The following is an 11,841-nucleotide window of genomic DNA, read 5'->3' on the forward strand; positions in this document are numbered from 1 at the left end:
CGGTTCTGTGTGGAAGTTGTGGGGTGCATCTCCTGGCCCTCCCATAGTGGGACGCAGCCTCAAGTGAAGACCCCACAGCCCATGTCGAGTGCCTCAGAGCTGAGGCCGCCCACCTGCCTGCCTGGGCCCTCTTGACCCCGGAGCTGCCTGCCTGGCTGTTGGAGCGCCTGGTGGATTGAGTGGGAAGTGGGTGTAGGTGCTCACAGGCGATGGGGTCACCAGAACCCACCCAGGGGACCCTCACCTGTCCCCCATTCTCATCCCACACTCTGGGAGGTGGTAGAAGGTCGGGAGGGCCAGCGGGACTCTGCCACCAGGACTCACTTCCGCCCCTCTTGGAACCGGGCCTCGCTTTCCTGCGAGCTTCTCCTGAGTTCTCAGTGCCCACCTTTGCTCTCCCTGAGGCCTTGAGGTGACTCTGCCTTGGGAATGGGGAGGGTTTGGGTCTCAGCCTCCCTCATGGTGCTGGCTTGGGTCTGAGCCCTGACTGGCACTCTGGGAGCCTGTGCTCTTCATGGTTGCCATTGAGATTTTTCCAGGAGGCCCTGTGGCATTGGCTTTTGCTCTCTCTGGAAGCTCTGCCTTGCTTTTTTTTCCCCCTTTTGTCCGCTCTGTAGGTGCTTGAGGGGGAGTTACAGATCCAGCAGAGGCTCAGTGACACTCTCCCTGGACCTGACGCGACCCAAGAGTGATGGGGAGACAGGATGTGCCACTGAGTCCTCGGTGTGGCCCTGAGGCCGTGTCCCTGCCGCTCAGGGTGTGCAGTCTGCGGAGCCGCGTGGGTTGTGGGCCATGCCACTGACGGGACTGTGTCTCTCCAGGTGCTGCAGGGCGCACAGCTGATCGCTGTGGCCTCCTCGGACCCCGCGGCGGCGGGCGTGGATGGATCACCGCTCCAGGGCAGCGACATCCAGGTTCAGTACGTGCAGCTGGCGCCAGTGAGCGACCACACGGCCGGGGCGCAGGTGAGTCTGGGGCCCCGCGCCGGGACACTGAAGTGATGGCACGGCCGCCTGCCGCTGCCACCGGGCACACGTGGCCCCGGGGCTTTCTCGTGACTCCTCCCGTGCGGAGGGCATGTGATCGGACACGGATGCCCATCTGAGGGTTCCACGTCTCCCACGCACCATGAATGTGAAGGTGAGAAGGTAGATCCTGCCCCAGTTCTAAATTTCAACTGATTCTGGAGACTGTCCTGTGGAAATGTTTGTCAGTTCAGGGGCAGAAGTGAAGCTCTGCCCTGTGCTCCCTCCACGGAGCCCTTTCCTGTGGGCTGGGGAGCATGGGGGCCCTGTCAGCTCGAGAGCTCCCTGCCCCTTGTCAAAGGCCTCAGCTTGGGGCAGAGCCAGCACCTTGGGCCATCATGACCCTGGCGTCCGCCACCTTGGGCCATCATGACCCTGGCGTCCGCCGAAACAAAGTGCAGGTCTGCTGTGCTCTGTGGATGGCCTGGTAGGCTCATGGCCAGCATCTCCAGACCTCGCAGGCGGAAGCGCCTGAGGGTGCGGCTGTGCTGACATCCCCAGGGTGGCCGAGGCCCAGACAAGAGCCCGTGATGCCATGGGCTGTTCGCTCTGAACACAGGAGGCGGAAGGTGGCCCTGTGTCCCGGAGCAGGCTTGGTCCCGCAGCCTCCGTGCCGCCTGGTTTGGGAACGTGCCCAACCGGGACCTTTTCCTTGTTCTTCCTCCAGCCGGGTGGTTGGCTGCTGCCCAGCCCTTTGGGAACATTCTGGCTGCTGTCTCTGGGTCTGTTCCTCTCCTTCCTGTGGACCCAGCACTGGTGATCCCCCTGTGTCTTGATGCCATCCATCTTCAATGCTTAGAATTAAAATCCTAGATGTCTGAGCAGCCTTTCCCTGCTCCCCGGGCGCTGCTGAGGGTGGGTGTGCCCGTCAGCCCTCGGGAGGAGTGGAGTCCTCCTCAGGAGGCGCTTGCTGAAGAATTGGGCTCAGTAGAGCCCACGCTCACCAGGGTGTGCAGGTCGCCCGGCTGGGCAGTTCTGCAGCCCCTCAGTGGCAGCAGCCACGCGACGGTGTCAGTGCTCGCCTGACACTCACGTCTTCTACACAGCACGGCAGCTGCGGGCCCAGAGTTTAAGGGCCCATGTCCTGTAGAAGGCCTGGCCCCTCCTGCAGCCTGAGCCTTCCTGCCGTGCCGATGGGCGCGGTGGTCCCTGCACAGGCACGCCCTGTACTCTGTGCCCATGGGTGTGGTGGCCCCTGCACGGGCATGCCTTGTACTCTGCATGGTGTTTGGTTCTACACTGTCGCTGACCCCACTGGAGATGGGCTGGTAGCACATGACAGTCATGGGCACAGAATGGGCAGGCGGGAGGTGGGGGGTGGGTGGGATGGTGAAGGCAAACTCATTGAGCAGCGCTTATTTTATGTGGTGTGAACCTTGACCTGCCCGTGAAGAACAGCGAGGCGTGGTCAGCCCATGCTAGGACACATGGCGGCCCCTTGTGCTGTTCCAGACAGGAGCGCTGCAGGAGGGCAGTTAGGTCCGCGCCTGGGAATCTAGATGTAGGGGCCATGCCTGAGAGCTTCTGCTGCATTATAAGTTTCTGGTCATTTCCAGATTTCACAATTGAAGAAACCTGTGTCCCATGGTTGGTGTTTACACCCCTAGCTTCCTTTAAGCTTTCTCTGTCACCATGCCCTCCCTGGCAGGCCCCAGGTGAATGATTTAATTAGGATCCATCGTAACAGCGAAGGAAGACAGTGTGCTTAACGGGCCGCTTTCCCTGCAGAAAACCCCAGTGTGGTTGGACTTGGTGGTGAGCAGGTTTGCCTATCCGAGGCCAGGCAGCTGCAGGGTGCGGTAGCTTGTCACCAGCTGCACAGCTCTCTGCCTTACCATCTCAGCTTGTCCTCAGGCTAGCTCTGCCCCACTGGGAAGTGACCGAAGGCCTTCCTGGTGGCCCTGCAGGCGTGACTGCACCCAACAGAAACGGGTTTCTGGTTAAGCCTCCTTATCCACTGAAGCTCCCACCCCAGCAACGCTCGGGAATGGCCTGGCATCTTCCGTTGGTCGGAGCAGGGTCACACACATGAGCTAATTCTAGGAAAACCTGTGACTCGGCTGTGAGGGCCTGGCTCTGAGAAGATGGGGTTCCCTTAGGAGGGAAGGCAGGTCGCTGGCCTGTGGGGGTGGCCAATCCTCAAAGTGGAGAGTGGGGCCTGTTCCCTGGAGCAGTGGATTGGAAGGGTAGGGGGGTGCTATTTGCAGGGAAGACACTTGTCTTAATGCAGGGTGGCCTGCGGGTGTCATAGGCTCCCTGAACCATCTGTAGCAGGGGCAGTGCCTCCACCAGCCTCTGCCTGGAACATGGGTCTGGCCACCATCCTTGGAGGGCAAGTGAGTCCCTCCCAGCCAGCCCAGACCTGTGCCCCACTGTCCTCACCCACCCTGGTCCCTAGCTGCCTTTCCAGCTGTCCGGGGGAAGGAGCGTTGCATCCCAGGCAGTGGCCCCCCTACCCCAGCCTCCTGTGGCCTGCAGCCACCCACCCCAGGCCCTGGTGTGGTTCCTCCGTTCCAGCTCAGGCTCGCCCCTTCCCCAGGCCCTGGTGTGGTTCCTCCGTTCCAGCTCAGGCTTGCCCCTTCCCCAGGCCCTGGTGTGGTTCCTCCGTTCCAGCTCAGGCTCGCCCCTTCCCCAGGCCCTGGTGTGGTTCCTCCGTTCCAGCTCAGGCTCGCCCCTTCCCCAGGCCCTGGTGTGGTTCCTCCGTTCCAGCTCAGGCTCGCCCCTTCCCCAGGCCCTGGTGTGGTTCCTCCGTTCCAGCTCAGGCTCGCCCCTTCCCCAGGCCCTGGTGTGGTTCCTCCGTTCCAGCTCAGGTTCACCCTTCCCATTAGGCCTTCCCAGCTGTGGCTGGGCTCTCAGGAGACAGTCCCTGCACTGACCACTCATCCTACCCTGGAAGGCCCCTTCTCCATCCAGGAAACAGTATATCGAGTGTCATTTGACATTTGTCTTGAAAAAGCACAACCTAGACCAGGTGTGGTGTTTCATGCCTGTAATCCCAGTGCTTTGGGAGGCTGAGGCAGGGGTGTTGCTTGAGCCCAGGACTTCAAGATCAGCCTGGGCAATGTAGCGAGACCCCCATCTCTACAAAACGTAAAAAAATTAGCTGGGGCCAGGCACGGTGGCTCGTGCCTGTAATCCCAGCATTTTGGGAGGCTGAGGCAGGCCAATCACCTGAGGTCAGGAGTTCGAGACCAGCCTGCTCAACCTGGTGAAACCCCATCTCTACTAAAAATACAAAAATTAGCCAGGCATGGTGGCAGGTGCCTGTAATCCCAGCTGCTTGGGAGGCTGAGGCAGGAGAATCGCTTGAACCTGGGAGGCAGAGGTTGCAATGAGCCAAGATTGCACCACTGTACTCCAGCCTGGGTGACAGAGTGAGACTCCATCTCAAAAAAATTTAGCCAGGTGTGGTGGTGCGCACTGGTGGTCCCAGCTACTTGGGAGGCTGAGGTGGGAGGATCACTTGGGCCCATGAGGTCGAGGCAGCTGTGAGCTGTGTTTGCACCACTGCACTCCAGCCTGGGCAACAGAGCAAGACCCTATCTCTAAAAAATGAAGCAGGACCTTAACTATAGTAGAAGTCACCAGGTGTCTTCCTCTCGTGGGGTTGGCCGTGGGCTCGTGGCTTCTCCTGGCTCTTCCTTTGTGTGCCCTCCAGCTGAAGCTTCTGGGAGTGTGTGCATGGAAGCCCTAGAGTGGGCTCCTCCACTTGGGGCATGTTCCGTGTGGCTGAGCTGGAGGATGAGTGACTTATTCCAAGATTATATATTTTTCCTTTACTTTTATTTACTTATTTATTTTTGAGACGGAGTCTGGCTCTGTTGCCCATGCTAGATTGCAGTGGTGCAATCTCGACTCATTGCAGCCTCTGCCTCTTGGGTTCAAGCGATTCTCCTGCCTCAGCTTCCCTAGCAGCTGGGACTACAGGTGTGCACCACCACACCTGGCTAATTTTTGTATTTATTGTAGAGACGAGGTTTAACTGTATTGGCCAGGCTAGTCTTGAACTCCTGACCTCAAGTGATTCACCCGCCTCAGCCTCCCAAAGTCCTGGGATTATAGGCATGAGCCACCGCACCCAACCGCCTTTAACTCATTTTAAGATAAAGCTGTGATTGTGTACTTAAGTCCTTTTAATATTTGTAACTCATTGACCAGACCTCATATTTAACTTTGAGGGAAGAAACATAGCTGCCCCGAAAATCCTTTGTTGAAACATTGGGACAGTGTTTATAGGAAGGCAAAATGGTCCCTGCAGCTTCAGGGAAATATCTTAGGGAGGGCCAGGATGTTCTCTACTTTCGGGTTACTTCCCAGTGAGGCGGCGGGTTCCGGGTGGAGAGGCAGGAGCAGCTGCTGCGCCGGCCGGTGGCCGAGGCCATGTGGGGGGCGGGCCGGGGCCTGGATGGGCCGGAGCTGCCCTGTGGGCACGTCCTTCCGCTGGGGGAGAGGCGTTCTGTACCAAGTCGGGTGAGCCTTGGGGCCGTCAGGGCTCCTTCGCGCTCCTGTGTGCTCTTTCTGATTCTGCCTGAATGTTGCTGGCTGTTCATGACACCCCCTGGCCATGCAGTGCTGGGTATTTTTCTAGAAAGTTCCTCCTTTCTCCCTTTTGCAGACGGCTGAGGCCCTGCAGCCCACGCTACAGCCGGAGATGCAGCTCGAGCACGGGGCCATCCAGATCCAGTGAGCGGTGCCCGCGGTACGAGGAGCGCCCGGCACCAGGAGCCCCTCGCTGGCTCCGCCCATGGCCCGGCCCCCATGCGCCCTGCTCTCTCGGCCTCAGCACAGGCAGCGGCTGCACGGGTTCTGCTGAAGTGCGTCTGAAGGCTGCTGCCTCCGCGGGGAAGAGCGCCCTATCAACTGAAAGAGCAGTCGCCGCCGCCCCCAGCCGGAGACCTTTCGTTTGAGTCATGCTGTTGGTGTCGGAGGACGGAGGGGAGGCACAGTGCGGAGAGCGTCGCGTATGCGCGGGAAATCAAGAACTATGATATTTTTCTGTTTAAACAGCTTTTTTTAATTTGCTATGGTGTTTGTAACAAAAAAGAAAATTTGAAAAAAAAAATCCCAGGGGAGTAGCAGGAGCCCTTTGCTGTGTGCTCTGTCCACTGTCATGAGACAGGAGCCCTTTGCTGTGTGCTCTGTTCAGTGTCATGAGGCAGGTGTTTGCAAAGCCAGCTCTCGGTTCCGATGGGGTATTGCTGACCTACTTTTCTAGGGGAAATGCTCTCAAACACTGTAATTATGCATTTCTAATTAAATAAAATGTATTTATGACCACAACAGCCTTACGCTCTTCCTCCTGCGAGACGGTTCGCCAGAGTGACTGTTCCTGGGGGGCTGGGCTTGCTGGGCTTCAGGCCACGCTGCTACCCTCTCCACTGTGCAGACAGTAGGTGTGGGCGCCCCGGGACAGCCTGAGTTCTGTTTCCGTGTCGTGGCTGTCGAGGGGAAACGTGGTTTAGGACACAGCTACGGAACGTCTTGTTCTCGTAAACCACAGAGCGCTGCCAGCTCCAGAAGGCACAGTCCTGGGGTCCTTAGAGAAAGTTGCAGCCACAGGGGCAGACCCTACTACTTACAAATTTTTTTAAGGCAGAGAAAATACCTGCAAATAGAAGTGCTAGAGGCAGTTTGAATCTCTGGTGACCAGCCAGGCCTGGCCTGCTTCACCCACACCGTTGCAGCAGTTGCGTTGGGGGCTTGGGAAGGGCCTGCGTGGAGCCAGGTTCGCCGACTTAGAGCAGGGCTTCTCTGTGCGTTCTCTGGGAGGAGTTCCGCGTTGCCATCCAGACGGTGGTGGCTCCAGCCTGCCCCACCCCGTCGGGAGCCTGGACTGGGTCCCCTTGGGGGTGAGGGTCTAGGATGAGCTGCCCTCGAAAGGGGGGCTGCGCTCTTGGGTTCTGTGTCTCTATCGCTGGGGGGCCGCCTCCGAAGATGGCCGCCACAAGGAGCCGGGCCGAGGCCTCCCGGGAGGTCACCGGAGCACGGCCGCTCTCCAGGAGGCAGAAGGGACCAGCTGGGAGGCGGGGTGTAGAATGTCAAATCCACACGCATCTGACTGGAATCCCAGAAGGAGAGAATGGAGAAAACAGAAGGAAGATGCATTTCAAGGATTCAGGAAGTAGAACAGAACCCCAAGTAGGAAAAACGAACATCAGTCTCTGCTTCAACACGTGCAAGTATCACAGGCAAAGATCATTTTGACAGCAGCCAGAGAGAAAGGACAGATGCCTGTGATGGGATGAAAGCAAGGCAGCAGGCGTGGGCACCCACTGGGTGCTGTGATGGGATGAAAGCAAGGCAGCAGGCGTGGGCACCCACTGGGTGCTGTGATGGGATGAAAGCAAGGCAGCAGGCGTGGGCACCCACTGGGTGCTGAGTGGAGGGGGAGCCACTGGCGCAGAGGAGAGGGCTCTCGGTCTGGGGCTGGGTCTTCAGTGAACCTGTTGTTCAAGGTGCTGGTGACATGCTACCAGCTGACTCAGCAGTTCCACTCATAGGATCCACCCCGGAGCCCTCAAGACAGCTGCTCGCACGTGCGCCTATGCTTAGATGTGCCTAGCAGCACGGCTCATACCAGCCACAGGGTAGACGCAACCTGGGTTTCCATCAGCAGATGGAAGGGAGAAACAAAGCCGACTGTCCGAAGAATGGGACGTCATCCAGCCACGTGAACAGAACACAGAGGTGTGCTGAGCAGTCTCCAAAGAATGGGACGTCAATCCAGCCACGTGAAGGAATGGAGCACGGATGCGTGCCGCAGCCCGGCCAGCACTCGGAGGAGCTGTGCTGAATGAAGATGTGCAGAGGACCACTTACTGTTTGATTCCATTGATATGAAATGTCCAAAAAAGACAATTGCAGAGAGACCGATTTGTGGTTGCCAGGGACTGGGGTGAGGCAGGATTGGAAGTGACTGCGAATGGGCAGGGGTTTCTTTTTGGGTGATTAGAATGTTGTGGAATTAGTGGTGACATGTGCACAACTCTACACTGAAAGTCACTGAATCCTTCACTTAAAAGGGTGAATTTGTTGGCATATAAATTTTCTCAGAATTACAAAAATAAAGAATTAGGTGGTATGTAAACAAAAATTTATAAACAAAAATTGAGGCCGGGTGTGGTGGCTCATGCCTATAAGCCCAGCGCTTTGGGAGGCTGAGGTGGGAGGATTGCTTGAGCCCAGGAGTTAGAGACCAGACTGGGCAATATAGTGAGACCCCATCTCTACAAAAAAAATACAAAAACAATGAGCTGGGTGTGGTGGCACGCACCTGTGGTCCCAGCTACTTGAGTTCCTGAAGCGATAGTATTGCTTGAGCCCAAGAGGTTGAGCTGAAGTGAGCTATCATTATGCCACTGTACTCCAGCCTGGGTGATAGGACAAGACCCTGTCAAAAAAAAAAAAAAAATTTCTGATGGCACCTTCTTTACAGAGAATTGTTAGGAATATTCTTCAAGAGCAGGAATATGAATCCAGGGGAGGTGCCTGGAGTAAGATGGAGCGGTGGACAAAGAGAATACATATATAAATTGTTTCATTGAAACTTTAAAAACAAAATACTGGAAAACATTACTGTGTAACTTGGGCCATGGACGAAGGGAGGTGAATTGTTTTAAAGCCCCTGTATTGCCCTGCAGAAAAAGGCTGGAAGAACTGTGCTATTTATTTGTTTATTTGTTTATTTATTTATTTATTTATTTAGAGATGGAGTTTCACTCTTGTCTCCCAGGCTGGAGTGCAGTGGTAGATCTTGGCTCACTGCAACCTCTGCCTCCCGGGTTCAAGTGATTCTCCCACCTCAGCCTCCCGAGTAGCTGGAATTACAGGCACACGCCACCATGCCCAGCTAATTTGTGTATTTTTAGTAGAGATGGGGTTTCACCATGTTGGCCAGGATGGTCTCAATCTCTTGACCTCGTGATCCACCTGCCTTGGCCTCCCAAAGTGCTGGGATTACAGGCGTGAGCCACCACGCACGGCCTTGTGTTTTTTGTTTGTTTGTTTGTTTGTTTTGAGACAGAGTTTTGCACTTGTTGCCCAGGCTGGAGTGCAGTGGTGCGATCTCAGCTCACTGCAGCCTCTGCCTCCTGGGTTTAGGTGATTCTCCCACCTCAGCCTTCTGAGTAGCTGGGATTACAGGCGTGCGCCACTATGCCCAGCAAGGACCGTGCAATTTTAAGTCCTGGAATTCACTATGACAAACACTTCAGAAACAAGGCATAGAAAATGTTTGTAGAGATGCAAGGTACTGCAGCAAGGTGATGGACACCTTGATCCAAGCCACGTGTGAGGAATGTCACACCCAACAACCTCAGGTAACATGCTCTTCTCCAAATTGCCACCCACTAGAATGTGAATCCACCTCAACACCACAGGATGGCAGCTTGCAGACTGTGTTTTGTGACCAAATTGAATTAAGGCAAAAATTAATGAGAAGAAAAGTAGAAAATCCCTGAATGTTTGGGAATTAAATAACAAACATTTATGTAACCCCTAGGTCAGATAAGAAAGAAAACTGGACATGTGAAAGTATTTGTAATTGAATAACAAATGCAAGTTGGTCAAAACTCGGGGAATATCGACAGTTGTGTTAGAGAAAAGCTTAAAGACAAGGAAAAATTAATGAAATGAGGCACAAAATGTAGGGTAGATACAACCAACAAAACCAAATAGGATTCTTTGAGAAGACTGGTACACTTGAGAAAGCCCTGGTACACTAGTCAGAGAAAAGAGAGCAGGGACAAATTACAATGTCAGAATCTACGAACCCTTCACACATAAAAACTTGAGACTGTCTCAAAAGTCAGTTGGAAACGTTAGATGCAATTGACAAATTACTGGGGAAAAAACTGCTATAAGAAGAAACGGAACATCTTACTAGCTCCTGTCTTTCGGAAATCTTACCTATATCTTGCCACAAAGAAAAACTCCAGGCTCAGCATCTCACTGTTACGAAAAAAACAAAAAACACGAGACTCTCATTTCTCATCTTGTTTTATGAGGCAACATAACCCTGACACCAAAATCCGACAAGGATGTTTCAAAGAAAAAAAGAAACTCCAGGCCAGTGTCTCTCTTGAACATCCTAAGCAACCCTAAACAAAATATGAATAACCCTGATCCAGTGACATTGATGATCTATCATGATCAAGTTAGGTCCAGGAATGCAAAGTTGGTATACTATTTTAAAAGTCAATGTATTACATCACGCTAACAAAAGAGGTAAACTATATGGTTATCTTAATAAATGCAGAAAAGTAATTTGTAAACTTCAACACCCATTCATGATGAACTATGCCTAGTGTTCCATTGTTGGAACGCCAAGCATGTGGGAGTTCTTTATATCCTACTGCTCGAGCTCATTGCCAAGCAGTAGGCGACCTCAGGCAGAAATGGGTTAAGAGAACCTTTAGCAAACCAGGAATAGAAAGGACCTTCCTTAATTTGATCAAAGGTGTCTATAAGAAATCTACAACAAGCTGCCCATTCAAGGGTGGAAAGCGGAGAGCTGCCCCCACCACCCCCTGCCACTCCCTGAGATGTAACAGACAAAGATGGCTGCCTCTCACCACAACGCGCTAGCACACCAAGGCAAGAAAAGAGGCTTAAAAGGGCCGGGTGCGGTGGCTCATGCCTGTAATCCCAGCACTTCAGGAGGCTGAGGCAGGTGGATCACCTGAGGTTGGGAGTTCAAGACCAGCCTGAGCAACATGGAGAAATCCCGTCTCTACTAAAAACACAAAATTAGCTGGGCGTGGTAGCACATGCCTGTAATCCCAGCTACTCGGGAGGCTGAGGCAGGAGAATCACTTGAACCCAGGAGGCAGAGGTTGTGGTGAGCCAAGATTGTGCCATTGCACTCCAGCCTGGGCAACAAGAGTGAAACTCTGTCTCAAAAAAAAAAAAAAAAAAGGCTTAAAAGGCTTTAAAATGAGAAACGAAGCTGTCAGTATTTACAGGTGATATGGTTATATGTGAAGAAAATCCAAAGGAACTCACAAGCAAACCATTAATAAGTGAATTTACAAGATTCCTGCCCACAAGGCCAACATACAAAAAACTATATTTCTAAATTCCAGAAACAAACAGTAATAATCACTTACAAATGTTATTATAGACACTAAGAAATTTCAACTATGTAGAAACAAATCTAACAAAAGATGTCTGGGACAGAAAGCTATAAAATATTAGGAAAGTGAAGAAAACCTAAAAAACAAACAAACAAACAAACTGGAGGTGGCATGTAGCCTGTTGGTGAATGCAAGCCTCAATATCATAAAGATGATCATTTTTCTCTAAATGGTGCATTCACTGCAATTTCAGTGAAAATCCAAGCAGAGATTTTTGTGGAAATTGCCATGTTTATAATAGAATGATTTATATTCCTTTGGGTATATACCCAGTAATGGGATTGGTGGATCAAATGGTATTGCTGGTTCTAGATCTTTGAGGAACTGACACATGTCTTCCACAATGGCTGAACTAATTTACGTGCACGTGTATGTCTATTGCAGCACTATTCACAATAGCAAAGGCATGGAACCAACCCAAATGCCCATCAGTGAGAGACTGGATAAAGAAAATGTGGCCGAGGCGGGCGGATCACTTGAGGTCGGGAGTTTGAGACCATCCTGGCCAATGTGGCAAAATACCATCTCTACTAAAAATACAAAAATTAGCAAAGCATGTGGTGCGTGCCTGTAATCCCAGCTACTTGGGAGGCTGAGGCAGGAGAATCACTTGAATCTGGGAGGTTGAGGTTGCAATCAGCCGAGATCGTGCCACTGCACTCCAGCCTGGGTGACAGAGTGAG

At 53.2% G+C, this 11,841-nt stretch overlaps 1 protein-coding gene and 1 long non-coding RNA gene across 46 annotated transcripts in view; one reads left to right on the forward strand and one right to left on the reverse strand.

Moving 5' to 3' along the window:
* The window catches only part of BANP (BTG3 associated nuclear protein), a 129,035-nt gene extending 122,730 nt beyond the window's left edge, over positions 1–6,305 (forward strand). For all 45 annotated transcript variants that reach the window (XM_077986673.1, XM_077986653.1, XM_077986663.1 and 42 more), the window contains 2 exons: positions 822–965; positions 5,641–6,305. In XM_077986673.1, the coding sequence (XP_077842799.1) occupies positions 822–965; positions 5,641–5,648 (152 nt within the window). In that variant the 3' untranslated portion in view covers positions 5,649–6,305. The remainder of the gene's footprint in view (positions 1–821; positions 966–5,640) is intronic.
* LOC144338173 (uncharacterized) lies at positions 5,637–8,133 on the reverse strand. The gene is made up of 2 exons (XR_013412044.1): positions 7,395–8,133; positions 5,637–7,297 (listed from the first exon to the last, which is right to left on the reverse strand). It is a non-coding gene; the product is annotated as an uncharacterized LOC144338173 (long non-coding RNA).
* Positions 8,134–11,841: the final 3,708 nt, after the last annotated feature.

Source organism: Macaca mulatta, chromosome 20 (genome assembly GCF_049350105.2).
Source record: "Macaca mulatta isolate MMU2019108-1 chromosome 20, T2T-MMU8v2.0, whole genome shotgun sequence".
Classification (NCBI taxonomy): domain Eukaryota; kingdom Metazoa; phylum Chordata; class Mammalia; order Primates; family Cercopithecidae; genus Macaca; species Macaca mulatta.